Source organism: Cynocephalus volans, chromosome 6 (assembly GCF_027409185.1).
Source record: "Cynocephalus volans isolate mCynVol1 chromosome 6, mCynVol1.pri, whole genome shotgun sequence".
NCBI lineage: Eukaryota > Metazoa > Chordata > Mammalia > Dermoptera > Cynocephalidae > Cynocephalus > Cynocephalus volans.
This window is the reverse complement of record NC_084465.1, coordinates 61,556,972-61,583,091: the sequence shown is the minus strand read 5'-3', so window position 1 is coordinate 61,583,091 and position 26,120 is coordinate 61,556,972. Positions and strand designations below refer to the sequence as shown.

The following is a 26,120-nucleotide window of genomic DNA, read 5'->3' as shown; positions in this document are numbered from 1 at the left end:
ATTACCTTTGCGTATACATCAAATATGGTGTATAGTCTATTACAGCAGGAAAGTTGCCATCCAATCCCTCTCCCTTTAGGCAGAAGCTAAGACAAAAGACAATAAATATTCCATATTAATACATAAAATTTTATTTTATTTTATTTTATTTTATTTTATTTTATTTTATTTTGTGTGTGTGTGTGCGTCTGGCTGAAACTGAAATATTAAGTCAAAGTTGAGTGTTATAAACAATCTCTTGCTAGAGACATTTCTTTCATCAATTGCAGGTAAATTTTTGTTTGCAATTTGTTACTTGTTACAAATGAATACCTCAATAAAAATATTCTACCTTCAATACCAATGACAAAGCACTGTACAAGTTAATACACTGTTATTTAAATGTATCAAGCAAAAGTAAAATTTACTAAATCTGTTCAAACCTTGTCTCTTTATTTGATACTACCTTGATCTTTATTGAACTTGCAAGAAATCACTAGAGAATTTTCTAATGAAAATTAGTTTTTCAAATTTAAATACAAATTGGCAGATGACACTGAATATCTCCTAAAAACATCTGACTGATTAGAAAACAAAGGTTTTCTAAACTATCTGAACAGGTGAAAAGGCTTGGATCTTAGATCTACAAAGGGTGCTGAAAATCCTCTAATCTCCAGTTGATCCTTTTTGAGGCCATGGGAATAAGGAAAAGATTGAGTGGCCCAGTCATACTATGAAAGCCAATAAAGAAACTCTAGATGTTCGGGTCCCCCAATCCATTTACCTTTGTTTTTGTACGATGGTACATCCAATGAGGTAACAACAACAGAAAGGTGTTTGGTTTTATGATTACTACTGTTAAAAGAAAAAAGTACATCTTCTAGGAAAGTAAACATAGGAATATCCATAAGATGTAGGTTGATCTTTCAAAGGAAAAAGTTCATCTATGAATTCCCTCCTTCTGGTTCGTTTCATAAGTTTGCCTGCTATTGAGATGTATTTATTTTTTCAGACTTAAATAAGGAGAAAATCAAAGTAGCAACACTCTACATAGACTTTCCTTCATATACATTGCTAATGTATCTTTAAAACATTTGTTTTCAGCTGAATATACAATATTAATAGATTACACTAAACCAACAGTTAACATCCTTATCTCAGGTTTTTTGTTTGTTTTTTGACATGAAAACAACAAACAAGCAAAACCAAGACAGTAAAGTATTTAGACAGAGCCAGAGACATACCATGTAAAAAGTTAACATCCTCAGAGGGATCAAAAAGACAACCTTCACATTCCATCTATCATGTTTGTCCTAAACAATTAAGCTAATTAACCTAATACTAGTTATTAAAAATCTTAAATACAAAAAAGTTAGACTTACAAAATCCCAAATATTTTGAAAAGGAAGGAATTCACTAAAAAAAGATAACCTCAGTGAAAATGGGCAGCATTATTTTTTAATTCAAGATGTAAAAGTAGATTTTAATTTGTCTTATGCTTATTTTGTTAATATTCTTGAATTTTTGAATGTCATATTTCAGTAAAAATGTTTCCTTCATTCTTGTCTTTGAATTTTCTTTTAGACAAACCTTTTACTTTTAATACAATGCAAAAAGATGCTTCCATAAATCTAAAAAGAACTTAGACTGTCCATTTTTAGCACTTGTTATCTTAGTCTGGAACCAGCTCATTTTGTTGATAACAAAAGCAAATATCCACAACATTATTTGATATTCTAGATGCATAACACAAGAAACATAAGATACCCAAGATATTCTGTCAGGATCTCCTTTATCTCAACACACGAGATAAAGAGAATCTTTCTGGCTTAGACTATTTTTAGTCTATTGCTTTTCATTTTAAAGTAGTAGCTGAAAAATACTAACAGAGAAGATCCAAAACCTTGTGCTACCAGAGTACTGCTTGGGGGGATGTAGTCTAAGCTTTCTTTTTACCCAAACTAGACAGCAAGGCTTTCAGTTTCTAAGTTTGAGACAGCCTCTTTTCTGAATGCAAATTCATTTAGAAAACTAACTGATATCATTTGGAAGAGAACTTCATGAATCAAATATCAATAGCCAACTGTGTGCTTTACTTGGGAAACTGAGAAAAAAAATCATAAGTAGAAACTATTATGAAGTAGAATAATTTAAAAACTGGATGCATTTGATTATATTAAGTACCTGAAATCAATAGCATTGAGTCCAAGTAGCATGCCAGCAAGCATATTTGCTTCTTCACCCAAGACAATTGCTCCATCTTCATAAAATCTCCTAGAAAATGAAATGGGTGAATATATAAATACTAAAAACAGACTGAAGTATGATCTAGAGAAATCACTTAGGGCCCAAATGAACATAGGAAGAGCTAAATTTTAGTTAATTTATAAAAATAAAATAACATACTTCGATCACTAAAGATAGATAAATCAAAAAGACAAAAACAAAAAACCTGCCACTATAACAAAAACCATTTTAAGTGTTTCCACCTCTCTTAAAAAGAATCCCTAAATCAACTCTTTCAGTGGGCCTAGAGTACTCAGCATATTTCTGTAACAGTGAAGCAATATAAATGTAAAGTGAAAGGGGGCAAATTTAGGGTCATTTATACCATTCTATTTTCAAAACTATGTAGACTTGAGTTCTACACATAGAACAAAAAGAATTGCTGTTTTTCTGTAATTCCACAGGTTATTAACTAAATTAAGAACTTGGAAGGTGTGATCATTAGTACAACTGACCCTTGAACAACATGGATTTGAACTGTATGGGTCCACTTACATACAGATTTTTTCCAATAAATATATTAGAAAATTTTTGACTAGGCATTCATGACATACCTAATCAAACAGTTAAGCAGCCTACCTAACAGTAGGCTATTAGTAGTTAAGTAGTTAAGTTTTGCAGGAGTCAAAATTCGGGGGGGGGTATGGTGTCCCTAACCCCCACATTGTTCAAGTGTCAACTGTAATTTATGCTAACCTCAATAATGCTATACTAATACAGCAAAAGGGCTGTCAAGGTGGCTGCATATGAAAAAGGAAGTATTTATCATCTCTTTGACAAATATGTGAATATGAATCTATCTTGCTAATTCCTGTAAAGCTGCCTGTTTTCGTTGATATTAGTTTTTAAAATACTTTTGAAAAAATATCTTAAAACAGGCCTAATGCATTTTTCCACAAGAGAATGTAAGATCATTGACTCTACTTCTTTTAAAACATAGTACTATGTAAAAACTAGTTTATGTTCAGTAAGCAGGGATCATTACAGCATTATATCTATTTATATTAAATACAGACATACCATTCTACTAACTAAAATGAAAACACTTTAATAATAAAATGTCTTGCTCTTTTCAGTATTCATGACTTTATAAAGGCTGTAAAAATTTTTTAATATGCTCAAAATCCTACCATTAATTTTGAATAGTTGCTCACAGTTTATCAAGTACTTTTACAAACATATCATTTGATATTTGCAAAAAAGCCCATGAAGTAAATGCAGAAGGTGCCAGAATTAGTCTCAAATTTAACATTAAGGTAAGTAAGAGGTTAAAATATTTTGCTCAAGCTCATGTAGATGAACTGCTCAAGGAGGCAAACAATTTTTCTCACTTTAAATTCTATATATCATCTATTAAACTATACTGCTTCTGGTAAAACCAAAATAATTAAAGAGAATTTAATCTATGCTATGGTTCATACGGAATTTTAAATGAAGAAAAAGTACAAAGAGGAAAATAAGAGACAAAAATTTACCCTCTGTAAGATTTAAGACTGCAAACAAATATGGAGGAGAGACCAGTTTGGAATAAATGTTTTCTGTTTCCTTGGGCATATGGGAATTGTTCTTACTGATTTAGGTAAAAGCAGAAAAATGAAAACTTCCAGCCTAACAAAGATAAGTAAAATAAATGAGAGGGTTTTCGACATATTCTATTGAAGAATTCCACACAAAAATAAAGACATTTAGACAAATACATATATCTGAGATTTTTTCCCTGCCCCAGTGTCTAAGTTGGCTGTTGGCAGAATATGTTATCAAATTCTGGAAGAACAAAGATCCCAATGGTTCTAGACCACCAAATACTATGGGACATATGCTTTAGAACACAAATCTGGTTTTTGATATGGGGAATCACCCATTATTCCTAGTATTTCCTATATAAGAAAAGGTCTACTCTTTTTATTCCTCATCTTGAGCCCACCTTTGTTTAAAATTACATTCTAAAAGACAAAACAAAACTATTCTTGTTTGCTTCCCAATGTCAGCATTGCACTTAAGGACTGTTAAAGAATACCAAACACAAAAAACTAACTGGTTTCAGAGATTTTTTTTTTCTTTTTTTGTTAAAATTTTTTTATGGTTTCAGAGATTTTTTAAAGTCTAAAGGTCTTTTATGTGGGTGTGTGTGTGTACATTATATTGTTAATGAGTTTTTTGTTTTACTCTTCAGTAAGTAAGAATTTTTAAGCTAATGATTTTTTAAGGTAAGTGAAATGCTTGCTATATATTAAATCAATAATTCCACTCAAATTAAACCATATTTCAAGCTTAACACTGCACAGGCCTGATTTAATATAATAGCAACAGAAGGGAGAGGAGAAAAAATGGAAGAGGAAGGTATAGTTAAGAGGACTGGCCATTATACGCTGAACTTTTTCATTACTAGTTCTGTTTAAGAATAAAAGCATTTTTCAGAAAATGTACTTCTAAATTTAAGGTAATATATTTAAAAATAATTACATATTTAAAAGAATACTGAAGTGAAGTGATCGTTAAAGATAATATTTTTATCATTTAATCAAAGACTCGAGTCAGTCACGGTAGAAGCTGTTTTGAAAAACTTATTCTTTATTTCCTTATCTTTGATTCATCTGATTCCTGTTAACACTTTCAAAGACTTCAAAAGATTGTAAAATTTCAAACTTTTCATTGCATCTCATAGAAAAATTGGAATATTAACAAAATTTGTTTATATAACCAAGGTTATGCAATAATGAGCCAAGAGTAAAACCTGAGATGACTAATCCAATAATAGTAAGATACACACTTTAAAAATCCCCTTTCTTTTGTAAAAAATATTTTTTGTTCTAAAGAAAATATTTTTATGAGAATGATCTAACAAAAACAGCATACTACTGAATTTCAAGAATGTATTATAAATATTGAAAGTACAAAAGGTAATAAATAAATATATATAACTTCCATTTAAAGATTTATATGTTATACCATATCTTTAAATATAGTTTTATATTTTAAAAGCAAGGAAAAATTACAAGCAACAATTTGATATTACTGTGATCTGGAAGAAAAACTTCCAGTTCTTTTTCAGGTATACTCTTTCCGATTATTTACATGTTGACTAGAAAAATGTTAATGACTAGAAAAGTATTTAAAATAATGCCCTTGTAAGAATATTATATAGTGTGTGTGTGTGTGTGCGTGCGTGCGTGCGTGCGTGCGTGCGTGCGTGCGTGTCCGGTAAGGGGATCGCAACCCTTGGCGTGGTGTCGTCCGCACCACGCTCAGCCAGTGAGCGCACTGGCCATTCCTATATAGGATCCAAACCCACCCAGCGCCACACTCTCCTGAGTGAGCCATGGGGTCGGCCCAAGAATATTATATTTTTTCTCTTATCACACATAATTTAACTCTAATTGAAATATGTCCCTATAATGCTACCTTAGTGTTCATTTTCTAAGTCTATTTTAAGGCCTTTCAAATGGTTAAATAATAAATACACTTTGGATGGAATCCAAGGTATACAACCAATATAAATTATTTTGATACTATATATTATCATTCTCCAAACTTTCCTTTTTGGGGGAGTCAGAAGTCATTCTATACACTCAAAGTGCAGTATTAAAATATGAGAATGCTTATCTTATAAACCAAAGAAATTTCATTATCAACATCCTTGTTCTCTTCCCTAATTAAATCTAAGAAACTATAAGGGCAGAATATAAGAAAACCCTCCCTCATTACATGTAAAATAGTTCATAGCATTGTAAATAAATATTATACTATACTCAAAGTCAAACTGAATCAGAATGGAAAACTGACCAAAAAGTCAACCTCCAAAGCTCTTGAAATTAATAATTAATATGAGACTCATTAATTATTTTATCAACAAATATAAAAGAAATTCCTACTATGTGATAAGAACTGTGCTAGACAGTATAACTACAATGGTGAATGAGCTAGACATCGTCCCTCTCTATGGAGCTTATAGTATAGGGGAACAGATGGGCAACAAACAAAATTAAAAGATAATTACAGATTATAGTATAATAAACAGGTGCTAAGATAGAGAAAAACTGAAGAATCCAACTTTGGAGAGTCATCAAGAAAGGCATTCCTAAGTGTCTATCCTGAGACTTTAGTTCACAGAAGTCTGATCACACAGAGCTTTGTAAGCCATATAACATTAATAATAGTGAACTTTTATTGTGTATCAGGCATAGCTATAACTGCTTTTCATGAATTATCTTCTTTAATTTTGCCACCACATATTATTTTCCAAAGAGATTAAGCAACTTGCCCAAGTTTCCACAGCTAGAAAGGAGTAAAACCAGTGTCTGACTCCAGGAAATGTGATTGCTGGCTATTGTAATGAGAATGATTTCAATGTCTTAATGGGAGCTGACATGATCCCTTTTACTTTTAAGGTCTGCTGGAAGCTGGATCACTACTGGAAGGGGGAAAACTGTAACAGCAGTTAGGAGGTCAATAGGTGAATATACGCAGGAGATAAAAAGAAGTCTGAATTACTGTAACAGTTGTGGAAATAAAGACAAATGGGTAGATTCACAACAGATTTTAAAGATAGGATCAATAAGACTTGTTAGTGGATTGATTATAGAGAATGAATAAAAAAAGAGGACTCAAGTGTGAATTTTAGACACTGATTTGATCACCACATAGGTAGGTAGTGATACCATTTGCTAAGGAGGGTTGAACACAGTTATGGGGAAAAAATCAAGATATTTGAACTATCTAGCTAGAAATGTAAATGTGGTATCATAATCATACAGATGGTTTTAAAGCTGGGGGATGAGTGAAATTCTAGGAAAAGAGAATATAGAGAAAAATGAATAGAGAAAGAAGAGCAGACCATGCAGGACTAAGCCCAGAGAACATTGACATTTAGAAGTTGTGAAGAAGAAAACAAAACAGAAAAAGAGACTGAGAAAGGGCAATTATAGAAACAGAAGGAAAATTCAGGGAATATTATCCAATTTAAAGAAAAAGAGATTTTTCAAGAAAGAGGAAGTAGTCAACTGATACTAGAAGATAATACTGTGAGTAGCTGGGAGATGGGGTACAATGTGGAAGAGAAATTCCATTACATTGGATAATTTGTAGATTATTGGTATCCTTCTAGAAATTATCCTTGGTGGAATGGTGATGGGCAGAAGTCAGACAAGAGTGGAAAGAAGAGTGACTCTAAGGTAAGGAGATGATGACTATGTGTATAAGCACTTTTGAGTAGTTTGGTGATGCAGCAGAATAGGGAAATGAGCAATAGGAGAGTGGGATATAGGTTCAGTGGAGATTTTTTTTCTTTTTAAGGTAGGAGATACCAGCATATGTTCTATATGGGTGGGAATGATCCAACAGTAGAAAAGAGATCAAGGATGAAGAGAGAGAAAGGTGGTAAAAGGAAGAGGTGAATGAGGATAGGCTATAGAAGAAAGGGAATTGGTTGAGAATGAGGGTATTGGAGGGGGGGTTTGCAGAGAAAGGATAAGATATAATATATTCATTGTGGGGAGGAAAAAAGCAGGACTACTTGAAAAACCAATAAAGATTGCTGGGCACCTCTTATACTAATTGATGTATATAATATTGAATCTGAAGATCACTGTGGACTTTTATCTCATGCAATAACACAAAATTATGTATTTTTAAAATAATTTTAATAATTTGAAAATTATTTTAAACATGCAACATCACAAAATTATTGCACTATATCATGCTCTCTTTGATATTATGTTCTATAATCAACCTCTTAATATAAAGTATATCATTTATTGAGTGCTTTGTACAATGAACTGGCTAAGTACTTTGATTTAATGAATAATCTAAGCCTCATAAACCTATGAAATGGGTATTATAATTACTGTCATTTTATATATGAGAAAATTCAAAGCTTAGAGAAGAAAAATAATTTACTAGTATTCATGCAGCTGATAGAGAAGTGAGCTAGGATTCAAACTCAGGTCTATCTGACCCAAAGCCAGTGGTCTAAGCCACTGTGCATTCTCTCATTTCACACTGAACATGCTATTGTTTACTCCTACACATAAATGATAATAGACTTCTCATGAAAAACTTATGAATGACTAAACAAATAACTTAAATGCTTGGTAAAAATGCATCCTAGAAACAGGAATAAACTTAAGTATTAATCATTGTCAAATAATAAATGCATAAAAATACAAGCATACTTCAAAAGGTTCGTGGAAAAATAAAATTAAAAAATAATACAAATCTTTCCATGAGCTTTCTGAAGTATTCTTGTACTTGTTCATTATCTTGAGTAGATTTTTAAACAATCTGGCAATATATATAGGACCTTTAGAATACCATGAAATTTTACCCATATTTGGGTATAGAAAAATGGATATTCTCAAACTTTTTGTAGAAGTAAAAATTAACAGTATCATTTTGGAAAGCAATTTGGAAATATGAGTCAAGAACTTAAAAACATTCATATCATTTAACCTTGTGATTCTATTCCTGAGATCTATGCCAAGGCAATGCTTCTACAGAGAAAAAAAAAAAGGTTTGTGCACATATTGTAATATTATTAATCATAGTGTAGAATCATATAGCCAAACAAACAACCTGAAAAGGATGGTGAAGTATATTACAGGACAACATAATATTGTACATATTATGATATTGTACAGCCAATAAAAATGTTTATAAAAGTGTAATAATACTATGAACAATACACCAATAAATTTAAAAATCTGGAGAAAATGCATAAATTTCTGGACACACAGAAACTACCAAGATTGAACCAAGAAGAAACAGAAAACCTGAACAGACCAATAACAAACAAAGAGATTGAAGGAGCAATCAACAGTCTCCCAACAAAGAAAAGCCCAGGACCAGACAGCTTCACTGCTGAATTCTACCAAACTTTTAAGGAAGAATTACCACCAATCCTTTTCAAAATATTCCAAAATTTTGAAACAGAGGCCATTCTCCCAAACTCATTCTATGAAGCCAGCATTGTCCTAATACCAAAACCAGATGAAGACACAACAAAAAAAGAAAACGACAGGCCAATATCCTTGATGAACATAGATGAAAAATCCTAAACAAAATATTAGCAAACAGAATACAACAGCACATCAAAAAGACTGTACACCATGATAAAGTGGGATTCATACCAGGATGCAAAGATGGTTCAATATATGCAATTCAATAAATATGACATACCACATCAACAAAATCAAGGCTAAAAACCATGCGATTATCTCAATAGATGCAGAAAAAGCATTCAACAAAATTTAACATTGCTTCGTGATAAAAACTATGAACAAAATAGGTATAGAAGGAATAATACATGACAAACACAATAAAAGCCATATATCACAAACCCACCACCAATATCATCTGAATGGAGAAAAGCTGAAAGCTTTTCTTCTAAGAACAAGAACAAGACAAGGATGCCCACTCTCACCACTCCTATTCAACATAGTGTCAGAAGTGTTCCCTGAAGCAATTAGGGGAAGAGAAAGAAATAAGGGATGCACGAATTGGAAAAGATAAAGTCAAATTGTCCTTGTTTGAAGAGAACATGATCCTACACATAGAAAAACCTAAAAACTCTACAAAAAGTAAACAAATGGGAATAAGTAAACAAATGGGAATATATCAAACTAAAAATATTCTGCAAAGCAAAGGAAACAATCAACAGAGTGAAGAGACAACCTCCAGATGGGAGAAAATATCTGCTAATTATACATCCAACAAGGGATGAACATCCAGAATATACAAGGAACTCAAATCATTTAACAATTGAAAAAGCCATATAATCCAGTTTAAAAAATGGGAAAGGGAAATGAATAGACATTTCTCAAAAGAAGACATACAAATGGCTAACAAGTATATGAAAAAATGCTCACATCACTAATCATCAGGGAAATGCATATCAAAATTACATTGATATATTATCTTAACCTAGTCAGACTGGTTATTATCAAAAAGACAGAATAACAAATGATGAGAATACAGAAAAAGGGGAACCCTTATACACTGTTGGTGGGACTGTAAATTAGTAAAGCCATTATGGAAAACACTATGGAGTTTTCTCAACTATGGATAGAACTATCATACAATCAAGCAATCCCACTGCTGGGTATATACCCAAAGGAACGGAAATCATCATGTCAAAAGGATACCTATACTCCTATATTTATCACAGCTCTATTTACAATAACCAAGCTACGGAACCAACCTAAATGTGCATTGATGGATAATTGGATAAGGAAAATGTGGTATATATACACAATGGAATACTACTTAGCCATAAAAAAGAATGAAATTTTGCCATTTGTGACAACATGGATGAGCTTGGAGAAAATTATATTAAGTGAAATAAGCCAGGCACAAAAAGAGAAATACTGCAAGTCCTCTCTCGTAAGTGGGAGGAAGGAAGGAGGAGGGAGGGAGGGAAAGAGAGGGAGGGAGGGAGGGGGAGGAGAGAGAAAGAATGAAAGATAAAGAAAGAAAAGAAAGAAGAGAAGAGAGAAAATAATATGTTGAACTTTCAGAAAGAGAACAAAACTTTGGTTACTAGAGTTGGGAATGGGAGAGGGGAAAGGGGGTTAGTGAGAAATTGGTTAATGGACACAAAGAATGATTACGCATTATAATGATGAAAATGCTAATTATCCTGATTTGATCATCCCATATTGTACACAAGTATTGATAGTCAACTCTGTACCCCACAAATATGTATTAGCAGTTACGTTTCAATAAAATAGTGCTATAATAATAGGAAAATACTTAATATTATAATGTAAAGTGGAATTAAAAAGCAGAATGCGTGTATAATAAAGAAATAGCATGATGCAATCACTATTATTTTAAGAATGTGCCGTCCAAACAAGACTAAAAGAAAATACACCACATTTTAAAATGGCTATTTTTAGATGCAGGATTAAGTATGGCTATTACTCCCCTTATTTAGATTTTTGGAATTCTTCACATTTTCTATATAGGTAGGAAAATTATAAAGAATATTTTAAAAGGAAATTAAAAGTCAAGGATCCAAAATAAACAGAGAAATCTTCATACTAAATACACAGAATAGATGTTAAATGGAGATTTATTACTTTAAACAACCAAAATTCTTCTTGCAAAACCTTTTCTTATAAAACTCAACAAAAGTGGTAGGAAATACTTTTCATTTTCCATTTGTTCTACTGTTGTAAATACTTATTTCCAAAAAGCTGAAAGAATTAGTCCTAGAAGGTCCACCTTATAGTTTGCTTGCACCCTTTTGAACATAATCTTGATATCTAATTTTGAAAATAATGCTATGTTCTCACTTGTATCTGGAATCTAAGAAAGTTAAACTCTCTGAAGTAGAGAGTAGAATGGTGGTTATCAGGAGCTCTGAGAAGAGGGAGGGTTGGGGAGATGTTGATCAAAGGATACAAACTTGCAGTTAGAAGGAGTAAGTTAAAGGGATCTATTGTACAACATGGTAACTACAGTTAATAACAATGTACTGTATTCTTGCAAATTGCCAAGAGAGATTTTTTAAGTGTTTTCACTAAAAAAAATGTGAGGTAATGGATATGTTAATTAGCTCAATTTAGCCATTCCATAATGTATACATATTTCAAAATAATTTATTGTACATGAGAAATATATGCAATTTTTATCTGTCAATTAAATAAGTACATAAATAAGTTTAAAAAAAGAGAAAATAATGCTGGAACACAAGAATATATCATTTCATGAAGAATGTTTTCAGCATTTTAAAACTGTGAGTCTTCCTCTGGCAACATATTAGACCAGCTCTAATCCTGATGTGTATTTCCTCATGAAAACTGTAATGTAAACACCACTAAGAAAATATGAAAAACTGGCTGTATTCCATTATTTGGATATTAGTTTTACTTTAAAAGAGAATCTGTACATAAACTTCATTCCCTGTAGGGGGCACTAAGGAAGCACACAGAAAATAAAGATTAGTCCATAGGACAGGAATGATAATAGAGCAAAACTAAGCTAAGAAATTTAATCAAGTATCAGAGAACAAAAAATGAAAGAAGGTACTGTACTAAGTTGATAGAAATACCTAGTTCCCTCTAAATAGCAATTTTAAAAGGTCACAGGTCTGTATAGAAGACCAGAAAGGTTATTCTTATCTTTACTATAGAATAATGCCATACATGTCTGAAAGCTTTTTCTTGTTTCCAGTAATATGTGAAATCATTCCTTGTATGCAAATTTAACAAGAACAAGTTTTCAAAAAATTATTAAAAGAGCTTTCAGGAACTTAATAAGACAAAAATTATTTTTATTGATAAGACAAAAACACAACAGGTGAATATTAATCAGAACTCAAAAACTGAGCCATTCTAAAGACAACCTTACATTTGAGGTTTTCTGTTTTCCTTGTGCAATAGTGGAACTCATTAATCTTCCTTCTTTCAGTTATAAAAACCTATATTATTTATTTTTCTTATCCCACATATAACTTCAATAAGCCTTAAAAAATTTTTTTAAAACATCCTAGACCTTATACCATATAATTCATCCATTTAAAGTACAATTCAATGGTTTTGAACATATTCAGAGTTGTGCAACTATCACCACAATCAATTTTAACATACTTTCATTACCTCAAAAGAGGTACCCATGTACCCATTAGCAGTCACACCCTATTCCCCTCCAATCACTTCCTCCTCCCTACCCAGCCCAGGAAACCACTAACCTACTTTCTGTCTGTATAGATTTACTTATTCTGGACATTTTAAATAAATGGAATCATACAATGTCTTTCGTGACTGGCTTCTTTGACTTAGCATGTTTTTAAGGTTCAACCATGTTGTAGAAGGTATCAGTACTTCTTTCTTTTTTATGGCTGAATAGTATTCCACTGTATGGATATATCACAATTTATTTATTCATCAGTTAATGGACAGTTAGGCTGTTTCTACTTTTTGGCTATTATGAATAATGCTGCAAAAAATGTTTATGTATAAACATAACATTTTCAATTTTCTTGGAGACACACACACACACACCCACCCACCCACCCACGCATACACAGGAGTCATGTGCTGGGATTAACCTTTTGAGTAATTGCCATTTACTTTCCTACCAGCAACTTCTAAGGGATACAATTTTTCCAAATTCTCACCAACATTTATCATTATGTGATCTTTTGAGCATAGCCATCCAAGTTGGTATGCAGTAGTATTTCACTGGGGTTTTGATTTGCATTTCACTGATGGCTAATAATGCTGAGCATTATTTTGGGTTTATTAGCCATTTACATATCTTCTTTACAGAAAGGTCTATTCAGATTCTTAGCCCATTTTTTTAAATGGGCTGTGTTTTTATTACTGAGTTGTAAAAATTGTTTGTTTGTTTTTTTTGCAGCGGGCTGGTATAGGCATCAAAGTCTAGATCTTGGTGTTATCAGCACCACGCTCTAACCAACTAAGCTAACCAGCTGGCCCCTTAAAAATTCTTTATATATATTCTAGACACAAGTCCCTTATCCAATACATGATTTATAAAAATTTTCTCCCATTCTGTGGGTCATATTTTCATTTCCTTGATGGTGTCCTTTGAAGCGCAAAGATTTAAATTTTGATTATGCCCAATTTATCTATTCTGTGTTTTATTTTTTGTACATTTTGTATCATATCTAGGAAACGACTGCCCAATCCAAACAATATTTACATCTATGTTTTCTTCTAAGAGTTTTATATTCAAGTCTGATCCATTTGGATTTTTTGTGTATGCTGTGAGGTAACAGTCCACAAGCACCTTTTAATAGAATAGTGTTCTATTAAATGTTAGAATTGGAATGTTTTTTCATCCTAATAATGTAAAACTTTTAAACATATTCAGATTCCAAAAATCTTTCTTAGCTCTTGAAAGATGTTGGCAACTTATCACTATTCTATCTACTTTTCTATAATAGAGAAAGGTGTTTATCAAATCATTTTTTTCTCTTTGTGACAGCCCAGAATTTTATACTTTACTCCTTCCCTTCCTTACACTAAAATATTGTGAAAATTAATATTTCTTCAGAAGACAATTTTTGTCATTATAAATACTGTGATGTAACTGCAAAGTACTAAATGGATTTCCATAAAGCAAATTTTATCATTACTTTATATTTTCCATATTTGTTGCTTTGAATTCTTCCATATTTGTTACTCCAATATTTTCAATCTTGTTTCAGATATCACATTTGTACTTTTTAGTTAAACTTCTCTAATTATTTTTCAGTATGTGGGTGGATAAAAATTGAAACTTTGAGCAAATTAATTCAGTTTTACTTTACTTCTCATTTGCAGGTCTTCCCAGTAACCTACCAAAACAATTCTCCACTTTTTTTTTTTTCTTTCTTTCTTTTTTAGCTTAGATTCTAATCTTCACTCTGCAAACTTCCCAAATCTGGCTATTTCCCAATAACACCCCCAAATCCCTAAACCATGAAACTGTTCAAGGTTTTTTTGTTTTTTTCCCAGTGGTTTACCAAAACATCTTCCACTTTAGCAAAAAAAAAATCATATGAATTTCTCTAATACTTTGGGGCCATAGTCATGTACTCCATGAAAACTGTTTGTTTATTTCTGCTCCCCACCCTTCCACCACCGAACTTATACTTGGACTTTCACTGATTAGTGCTTTCAAGCTTGCCTGCCTTAGCTCACGTAGCCCCTCCTCTTCTACTGGGGTAAACAATTATATCACCGTTTTAAAGGATATCATTACTCTTTATCTGCAAAGAGCAGAACGAGAAGAAATCTACTTGATTCAGATACTCTCAAGATTCCTAAAGGATTAGAGATCACTTCTCATCCTTTTACAGACACTTATCTCAGAAAGCATCAGATAAAAGGTAAGGTACAATTATTTTTTCCAACAGTTTCCTTTTACTTTACAAACTTAATCTTCCAAATATAATTGTCTTGGGTAGAGGTCTCTAATCAAATTTACTTAGAATTAAGAAGTTTCTCTGGTTTTATTTCAGTTTAAAAAATAGTGTAAATGGTAAAAAAAATTTTTTTTTTCTTATTTTTTCACAGCACTTTTTAGTTACCTTGTAAGATGAGAACTCTGAAATAACTTCCTACTTACTTCCTTTCTTGGGAATTACAGAGCCATTATACTCACATTTAAACACTTATTTAGATAAACGTGTGTGTGTGTGTATATATATACTTATATATATATAAACATTGTACATGTGTGTATGCATACACATATGTATTATACACAAAGCCATGTTTCTGTTTGAATAATGTATGTTTATATGTTGTTCAAGAATATTTTTTACTTCATGGACTTTTTTAGAGCTGAATCATTTCCTTTTTATCAAAAAGCATGGCTAACACCTAAGAACAAGGAAAAAACCATTTCCCTTTAAATATTAAAACTACTTGTTCTAAAAATGATCTATTTAAGAATTATTTCTACCCCACCCAATCATTCAAACTAAGAAACAAGACTAATAACTTAGATTATTAATGTTTTAATTTCTATTTAGAAAAAACTATAATAACTTTGACACAATATTGTAATGCTATATGAGATGATTATTGTGTAAACTGGTCTTGAGCTCATTAACTTTGGACTTTTAGGTTTGATCTACTAGATTCTGACCCTATGCTTTATTTTTATTTTCAAAGCCTTACGATCCTCAGTACTACACAAATTTATAATCATGATAACTTTTTTCTTTGTATCTCCCAAATTAAAAGTTTGCTATTATACTACCTACAAAGCTAGAGGCAGCTGAGTAAAAATATTGTAATTTGTACCAGCTAGTTAACTGACAGACTACATCTTAATAAATGCTCCGATTTTCTCAAAATCTAGAATGTCAAACACTGCATCAGGGACCTGGAAGTTAAGATTCCAGATATATGATTTCTTTGAACCCATTTTCTCCATCAAAACTGTTTTATAGCTTGTCACTATTTTAATCAGTAATATGATGAGATAGAAATAAGTATGGTAATGTAGAATTACCTAAGGCAGTGCTGCCTAGTACAACCTTCTGTGATGAAGAAAATGTTCATATCTGTGCTGTCCAATTTGGCAACCATTAGCCACATGTAGCTATTGAGCACCTGAAATGTGATACAGCAACTGAGAAGATAAATTTGCAATTTTACTTAATCGTAATTAATTTTCATTTATATAGTGGCATGTGGTTAGTGGCTATTGTATTGGACAGTACATGTCTAAGGTATTAAAATTATTAAATATTTTCATTTAGAAATACTTCTGATATAAAGAAAAGCTGGTTTCTTCAACAACAACAAATATAGGTCAGTAGACCAGAGCTAAATAGGAATAACTGTTGTGCTCATATAAACCTTTTTTCTACAGCCATAAATAATAATAAAGTCCTATTTTTCATGTAGCAAAGTATGTTATCCCTTAAGTCTACACAATCCAAGAAAAATAACATTGGTAGAGACTTTCCTAAAAAGACAATTGAGTAATCATTAATTATATATATGAATTAAAGAAGTAAATGATTCATTTGTATTCTTTACAAAAGCAAAGAAATAAGCATTGTGGTGTGGAAAGAAAAGATGCAATAGAAATTTCATAGTTAGATCTTTGTACAAATTGGTCAAAGAAAAGTTTATAGGGAGAAAAGTCTAAGCTTCAAGTATAGAAAGAGTGAGAATCAAAAATGGCTCCAAAAAAGGATATTCCAGGCATAATGTTTTTTTTTCTTCACATAAACCAAGGTAGATGTACATTTAAATGACAAATTACATTTTCCTAAAAAGACAGAGGATTTATCTGAGCAGGTAGAAAAGGAGAAAATAAAATAGTTGAGGATTTTAGAAACTAAATGATTCTTTATCCTATTCTGATTCCTAAATCTTTCGGTTCTTTCAAAGATATATTAGAAAATTAAAAGGACTTTTAAACCTGGTTGTTTTGGAGTCTCTCAGAGCTGTAGAGATGTATTCAGATAAATGCTTTTCCATAAGTGCTACTCTGATCCAGGCTCTACCCTACAAGGAAGAAGAAAAAATCAAATATGAAAAAAAAAATTTGTGTTGAAGATATTTTGCCCGCAGTTCCATCAAAAATGTAAGCATTTTAATACATAAAGAACAACTCATTCAAAATATATATTTCATAAAGACTAAGAAAAATATTTAAGTAAATAAAAATAAGTAAATTTTCATTATACAGAGTGTATATTTTATTTCTCTGAAGGTGTAGGGTACAGCATATCATATTAACTTCCTACTCTCTGAAGGGAAAGAACATTAATACCAAGTTACTTGGGTTAGGAGCTTCTATTGAATCATAGGATGTGATCATTAAGATATAGCTCTCTCTTCAATACTTCAATCAACATGCTAATTAAAATGCGTCCCCTTACAAAACATGAGGAACAGAATCCTTTCTCATTAGCAAAAACAGTCAGTCTAATACCACTTGTTTAGGAGGACTTCTTACTGTGTTCTTCCAGAGGAGGTTTTACAACTAATAATGAACCCCAAATTTCATGATTTATCATGTGTCCAAATAACAAGTTCGTGAATTTGGTGGCCCCAGAGAATTCTAAAAACTATTATCAACTATTTAAACCAGAAAATGACAACAAAATCCCAGAAGTCAGCATATTCTAGTACAGAATCACAAAAACAGATAATTCTTATTAAATGTAAATAATCAATTTTACTGAAAAGGGGTAACACCATTCAACAGCTGGGACTGACCAGTCTTTTTATTAATACTCCAAAGCATTTCTTATGAACTCCTCATTTAGAATGGAAGAATATAAGAGGTCATATTTGTAGTGAGAATTTAATAATTACTTTCATTTTCACTCAACTCTTTCACAAATCTCTAGAAAAATTCATGAAGATTGAATATATAGAAAATCAAAATACTGCAATGGCAGTTGCAAATGAAAGTAACACTAATCAGTATACATGATGGTCAACTACCAGTAAGGAAGAAAAAAAGCATATTCTCGAAATGTCTATAATTCTAGAGAATTCACCAAACTTTAGGATAGGAGAGGTAAAAAAGAAGCCAATCGGGGCAGTGGTAAAACCTGTCAGGTAAGAAACAGCAGTACTGCTGGGAAAAAAAACGAAGGGTATGGGTGTAGTTAGCATGACAGTCGATTCACATCCCAAACATCCTCTTTTAGCTAGCCCTGTGCTCGGTCCATTGTTTCTTCTGAGTAAGCCTAGGGAAACCTATTAGCTATGGATGACTGGAACAGAGGAAGGAAGAGGCAAGCTGCTGGCTAGCCAGTAGTCTCAAGATTCTCTCCTGAAATTTCATCTAAAACACACAGAAACTAGTTGTGGCATCTTGAGTCAAATGGCTACAATTTCACCAATACAGAAGCAGGAAAAGTTGCTCTCCAGAGAAAATTAGGTACAGGAGACTGTGCTGTTGCTAGATAAGAAATATGGGGAAAGTCCTGCTTCCTGATTTATTAATTCCAATCCATACAAAACTGGGCTACACCTAGTCTCCTGTCCTCAGATGTGTGTGACATTCCCTATTGTTATAATAAATTGTGCTAATTTTAAGTTTCTTTTCTTTCAACAAAATAACTTTTACTAGAACAGAAGATAAACAGACTTATAAAGGTTGTTGGAACTAAGTGGAAAAGCTGAAAACTCAACTAAGGAATTTAGGCCTTATCGAGTGATAATAATGAACCACTGAAGGTTTTTTGGGAAAAAAAAATAGTGAAAGTAGCCAACACTTTTAAGAATGTAATTAATATGTGCAAGGCCCTGTATTAAGAGCTTTATATACATTAAGATAGGTAATCCTCCCAAGAATTGCTTGAGTTAGGTTACAATAATGTCCCTACCTTACATGTGCAGAAACAAAAAAAAGACACAATTAGAAGAGAGAAAACTTCCCACCACCAAACTGACCCCATGCAATTCTGCATTCCTGACCAGCCTCCTCTGAGTGGACCTGCGATGACTGGGGGGCAGATCAGCTGTCCTTTCTGTGTCCCAATGTTTTCCTGGTGGGCCCGTCTCCTCCACTGCCCATGCTCCAAACACTTCCCCTGGGACGGGCCCTGCGCCGGTCCCTTGCAGTGACTCATTGGCCTCTGAATGGCTCCCCTTTTTTAGCTGTTCTGGCTCCTCAATCCTGCATGGGTCAACAGGAACTCTATTAGTGGTCTTGCTGTCCTGGGGGCCACCAAGGCCCTCTTCTCCCCTGCAGCTTCCAAGCAATTTCATATAAAGGGCATAGCTGTGGATTTTGTCAGCTCTTGCCCATAAGCTCAACCACAGCCAGCCTTGAAATGGCCGGGGCTCGAAACCATCAAGCAGTCCCTTCTCTCATTGTAACTTCTCCTGCCTTCATGAACTCTGTAGGTCTCTCTTTCTCTTCACCTGAGCTCCAGCAGCCCCAATTCACTGCTTTTTAATAGTTGTAAATTGGTAGACTGTGGGAGAGTGATGCTGGTGACCATCTATTCTGCCATCTTGATCAGAAGTGAATTTATTACTTTTTAAATAGCTTCTTGAGGTGAAAGCTTTGATCACTTTTCTAGCCTTTCTTCTTTTTAAATACACAAAAGCCTATTTTCCTCTAAGCACAAGTTTTTATTAGTTGTATTTTCATTATCGTTACTTTCCAAATAGTTTTCAATTTCAATTGTGATTTCTTCTTTTATTCCTGAGTTATTTAGAAGTCTTCTCAATTTCACTCATATAAGCGTTTTCTAGTTATTTTTTTGTTACTGATTCTCGCTTAATTCCACTGTGGTTAGAGAACATATTTTACATGAGTTCAATGCTCTGAAATTCATTGAAATGAATTACAGTTCAGCAAATGGTCAATTTTTGTATAAGTCCTGTGCATGTTTTACAAGAACGTACATTTTGTAGTCTTCTGACTTTTTAAATATATTCCAGTTCTCTGGTAATATTCATCTTTATTTCTATTTTCTTGAACCTATTACAATTACTTAAAAGTCAATATCTATATTATCCACAGGTCTGTTTTGTCTGTTTTATTTTGCTTGACTTCAGTCATTTGTGCTTGTTTACTTATATGCCTAATAATTTTTTATTGAATACTGGATACTGTATATAAAAATCTGTAGCAACTCTGATGCTATCTTTCTCCAGAGTAGATTTATTTTTCTTCTGGCAGGCAGCACCATTTAGGGCACCACTTTTAGGCCTTTTTGGGGGTTGACCTTCTAAATTTCCCTTACTCTCAAGGTATAATCTTTCTCAAACAAATGCCTGGAGTGTTTCCAGGGCCCTTATAACTTGTTTGCTCTTGAACAATAATCTCTGCCTTTCCAGAAAACCGTAAAATCTTCAATCAGCTGTTTTCCCTCTTCCCTGCTGTTTTCAGCTTGGTTTATGGGACTTTTGCTCTCTGCTACAGAAGACTAAGAGTTGGCAACCAACTCACAGTAAAACTGCATGCACAATGTCAGGCCTATTTGTCTGCAGTTCACTGGCAGTTCCAAGCTCCAACTTCTATTTCCCTAGTCCAGAGAAACGAACCCAACCATCCCCAACATCCACTTTCTGCTTAGCCTCTGTACCTATGATGTGAACAGACAAATGAGCTTAGGGTAAAGCCAATATGAACGTGGGGCTCACCTCATGTACCATCCCTCTCTCCAGGATTGTAGCTACTCAAATTCTCGTAACATGGTTGTTCTCTTAGACCTTGAATTAGCTGCTTTGTGTATTTTACTCAAACTTTACAGTTGTTCTTGGCAGAAGAGTCGCTCTGATATTCTGTTATCACTGGAACCAGAAACTGATGCTTTTCTCGCCTCCAGGATCATCACTTTTTTAGACTCTACTTATGCCCTTCTAACTAGACTCTGTTTCTACTCCCTCCTTCTATGTATTCTCCATACAACAGAGTTGATCTTCTAAAAATGTAAATCAGATTACAGTACTCTGCTGCTTTAAGAAATAAGAAAAAAAGAAGAGAGAGAAACCCTCAAGTAGCTCCCCCACTGCACTGATTTGAGATCTAAACTCTTAACCATGACTGTATCTTCTATTCTACACCTTGCTGCCTCTGCTTGATATTTACACACCACATTTCTTTCCTTAATTCAAGCCTTGGCTCAAATTTTATTTCCTCACAGAAAGCTTCCCTAACCATCCTATCTTTAAGAATTGTGCCCTCTACACAATTCCTATCACTTTTTTTTTTTTTCCTGGTGGCTGGCCACTATGGGGATCCAAACCCTCAACCATAGTGTTATTACACTGTGATCTAACCAACTGTCCTATCACTTTCTAACCTCTTAACTTGTTTGCGTTTTTTTCTATAGCCTGAGATCATATCATGTACATATTTATTTATTATATTACTAAAACGTAATGTACATAACATTTAATCTTTGCCACTTATACCACTGCCACTGCCCCAGTATTTATGACAATTTCTAGCATATAATAGGCAATATATACTTGCTGAATAAATGGATAAAACTGAAGGTAATGAGTGATTTGCTCACAGCTACTAAGCATTGGAGACACAAGTGACAAGTAGAGAAAAGGAATGATATAATAGAAACAATTTTTTAGGAAGATTCATCTGAAGCTAGTATTTACAATGAATAGCATGTAGAACAAATGGACAGAATTGGAATATCTCTAGTTTCTACCTGGGAAACTGAATTTTTATTTCAAAGCTCCCAAGTATTTCTGACATTCTTACAGGTTTGGGACCATTACAGTAAAGAACTAGGGATAGGAAATGTCAAAGGGAGGTTAAGAAAGGTGATGAAGATTTGTAAGTCAATAATAGAAAACAATCACAAAAAAGGTCTCTTCTCAATACTATCTCATTCTAGTATTTGATAACCATAGTACATGTGCAATCAATACCCCCTTCTGTTTCTGCCTCTGCTTCTTTTTAGTAGAAAATTTAGCTAACCTACCTCTGAGACAGAGCAGTAACAAGGTCAGTTGCTGAACAAGGGAAACAGTAAGAAAATGAGATAAAAAAAAAAAAGACTAGGAAAAATTAGGAATATATGCTATGAGAATGTGTTAAGGTCACAGTTCTGACACAGTATAGATCAAATTAAATAAATAAGAATTTATTGAATGGAAGAATACATGGATATGTGGATTGTTGATGTAATAAGTATATTCAGAAACGGGTCTAATAGGAAAGACAGATCTAGCTAAAAACAAGAACTACTCTTAATAACAAAGAAGGAGGAGGAAAACCCCAAACAAAATATACAGGAAGGTAGGAAGAATTCAGGAAAAATACAGGGTGCATACTTTGAAGCCAAGAAAATTTAAAAAGGAGAAAAGATTTCTTGAACTTGAAACCAGTTGAAATACTAAGAAAACTCAATGGAAATAGCTGCAAGATCAGTAACATGAGTAATTAAGGATTCAATCAGGGTCAAGTTCAATTCAACCTTTGTGTCAAAGATCATATAATATGCTTATAAGTAATCAGCCCAAGAGCAGATGGGGAAGAGAAATAACAAGAGAGTAAAATAAGTTGGTGCCTGTTGAGATGAAGTCATTTTTCTAACAGTGCTGATTCTAGTCTGAAACCTAAGTAACTTTATGTATATACATCTCATGTCCTAGAACCCCTACATACTGTAGAAAAAACAGCTGCAAATATACCTGAGATGAAAAGATTATAAACATGATCTTCAATTCAAATAGCCTATTCTCTTTTAGTCTACATTTGGGTTTGCAAAATATGCTCAACTAGTCACAGACTAAGAAAAGAAAGGGAATGGACTGTATTTTGTAGCTCTTAACCTAGAGAGACTAAGTATTGTATCACCCATGGCAAAAAGTTGCCACAATATGAATTTAAGTGGTACAGTCGTACTAGGACACAGACAATCCTGATTCCATCAGCTCAACTAAATTTAAAGAATATCCCTATGCGAAATTAGTCATTGCTCCATAGTGCATCTATGTCTTCCATTGCTTAAAATGTCACCTGAATAACCCTAAAAGTATAATCAGAATCTGGCCCCTTATATAGAATTTAAAAATAAAGCTGTTTTGGTCCCAAGTGTACTGAGTTGTACATTGTTTACCAGGTAAATTTGGGTCCTTCAGATTTGACATGTTTTCACATGTATCAAGGCAGGAACACAGTGCTACTTAAAGCTAGCAGTCATTCAAGATTGCAGCTCTAAGGCTCAATATATGTGCTATCTGAGGTATCTGTTTAATCCTTCAATCCTGACACTTGGAAGATGTGATTTATTGAGTAGATTAAGTACTTCTCTCTTCTCACTGCAATGAATAAAGATGGAGCTAATCTTTGTCCACAGAGCTTTCCCAGTTCAGACAAATCACAGATCTCTCTTTCCCCACCAAATGAAATATGTTTGAGGCCTGAGCAAAACAAAGATATAAATGAAGGATTTGAAACATGATTGTTCTGTGGTATTTTGATACTCAACTCTAGTTCTTTACAGAATAAACATTAATTCTCTGCTAGGCAACATCTTTCTGTGCAGGCACCTGTCCCAAGAGCCTCATTAAGAGAGCTGATCAACTAGGATTTGAGTTTCTTTGGTCCATCCAGGTCCAAATGCTACATGGTTGATATTTGTTAATGTCTCAATTATCTTTTGTATTTTGGGAATGCTAGGTCTAAAATATATTCTCTCCTCTATTGAATGGGTTTAGAATACTCTTATCTTGCTCATCTCTATTTTTAATTTGAAAATGAGAAAATAAAGTTATGTACCATCTAGGGTACTTTTATTTTTACAGATTTCCTTCATTCAAATTACAGCCAATCTTTCATTCCTAACCTAAAGAAACCAAGATATTATTCATAAAGTATAATGAAGACATGAAAGCAAAAACTAATACAAACTCAATCAAGATGCAAAGGGGAATTCAAGTTGCACATTTAAAATATCTATAGTCACTCAGAAAACTAGAAAGTAAAGAAATGAATGAATAAATTCAGTAGTTTAAGGGCTGTCCGGGTTAGTTCAGTTGTTAGAGTGTAGTGCTGATAAAACCAAGGTCCAGGGTTCATTCCCGGTACTGGTCAAAAACACCAAACAACATTTAGTAGTTTGAGAAAATGGAGGTCAAGGGACTGCTAAGACAATTGTTGTGAAAAAAAAAAGAAATCTGTTTATATTTAACAAAAAAATAGTATTTAAACATTTGTGAGAAAAAAATTTTAATTTAAAAAAGAATCTAATTATCATTGATCTAAAAATGAAGAAATGTACTGGCTTCAAAAATATGTAAGGTAGAGAGGAAAACTGATTCAACCTGAAAGAGCTGAAAGATACTGAAGCAGGAAGTTGTTACTCAGATAACACCTTGGTTGGAGATTGGTAGGAGGCAGTGAAGGAGGGAGCGGTGGTTTTAGAAAGTGAACTTTATAGCTACAGTCTTGAAAAGGTAACAAAAATCACAGCGATAACCATTATTCAAAAGTACAATTTCATATTAAGGATCAAAAAATATTTTAACTATGTTTCTAATTATGTCACTAAATTTAAATATTATAGACCATGTTTTTTAAAACACTTATTCAGTTCATGTTTACAAAATGTTTTATTTAATTTGAACATATCTTTGTCAATTTTGCTGAACAAAAATTTTCCAAAAAAAAATTCCTAAATAAAAAAGGATACAGAAACAAAAACTTGGAAACTATACTTTTGAAAGATGATTGTTATACTTTTGGTTATTATAGACCTATGATTTATAATTTTATAATTGTCAAATAATGAATTATGTCTTGATCTTAAAACTGTAAATATCTGTTTTCAATCTTTTTTATTGAAGTGTATTGATTATATGTATCTGTGGGGTACAGAGTTGAATAATCAATACATGTATACAATGTGTTTTTACTTAACATTTCATTCTGTAATTCCTAAGTGTCAAAAATATTAAGGAAAGCTACTATAGCAATCCAATTTTTAAAAAAACAAAAAACTCCTAAACTAAAGGTGATATTGTTTAGGTCAGCAGCTCAGACTTTTTACAATGCTAAAAATTATTGAGGACCCCAAAGAGCTTTTATGTAGGTTTTATCCATTGAATTTACTGTATTACAAGCCAAAACTGAAAACTTTAAAAATATTTGGTAATTCAAAAACAGTAATAAACCTACTACATGTTAACATAAATAACATATTTTTACAAAAAGTAACTTTTTTTCTAAACAAAAATATTAGTGAGAAAAGTGGCTCTGTTTTACATTTTTTTCCAAATCTCTTTAATGTCTGGCTTCCTAAAAGGGAACTCAATACCTGCTTCTGTATTCCATCTGTTACAGTGTGTTTTCTTGGTTCAAGAACATGAAGAAAATCTAGCCTCACACAGATACAGAGTTGGAAAAGGGAATCTTTTAATAGCCTTTTCAGGTAATTGTGGATATTCTCCTTAGATTTTGCATCAAAACTCAGTAAGTGACAATTTCTTAAAAATCAGTTGCAACATGGAATCTGTAAACATATCAATGATCTTTCCATAACATATTACATTAAATCCATTGGTCTATCTTGCACTTCAAATGGATCTTTTTACCTACACATCATTTTGTAATTCCATGAATTGGTCATCTGGAAAACATGAGTTGTGCAGGTCTACCAAATACTGATACATTTCATTAAACACTAAAAAATACATTTGTTAATATCAACATCAATGTTATCAGAAAAGCCTGTATATATTGCAAAGCTATCAAGCTTCGGGTAGTGAATGTAAGTTTTCAAAAATTCTAGTTTTCCTTTATGCTTTAATTTTACTGTTGGCAATGAATACTGTCAGCTGCTCCATTAAAGTGACAGGCCCGCTACTTTCATTTTTTTTCAAGAAAATTCTACCAAATACCTAAGTCTAAAAAATTAGATTGTAAGTTTTTCTTTCCAGTAAAAA

General features: G+C 32.7%; 1 protein-coding gene across 7 annotated transcripts in view; it reads right to left on the bottom strand.

Annotated features, from left to right (window-relative positions):
- The window catches only part of RUNDC3B (RUN domain containing 3B), a 155,846-nt gene that overhangs the window by 80,917 nt on the left and 48,809 nt on the right, over positions 1 to 26,120 (bottom strand). For 6 of the 7 annotated variants that reach the window (XM_063100344.1, XM_063100345.1, XM_063100350.1 and 3 more), the window contains 3 exons: positions 17,155 to 17,240; positions 2,164 to 2,253; positions 6 to 86 (listed from right to left, as the gene is read on the bottom strand). In XM_063100344.1, the coding sequence (XP_062956414.1) occupies positions 6 to 86; positions 2,164 to 2,253; positions 17,155 to 17,240 (257 nt within the window). The remainder of the gene's footprint in view (positions 1 to 5; positions 87 to 2,163; positions 2,254 to 17,154; positions 17,241 to 26,120) is intronic. The other variant, XM_063100348.1, reaches the window with a different exon arrangement.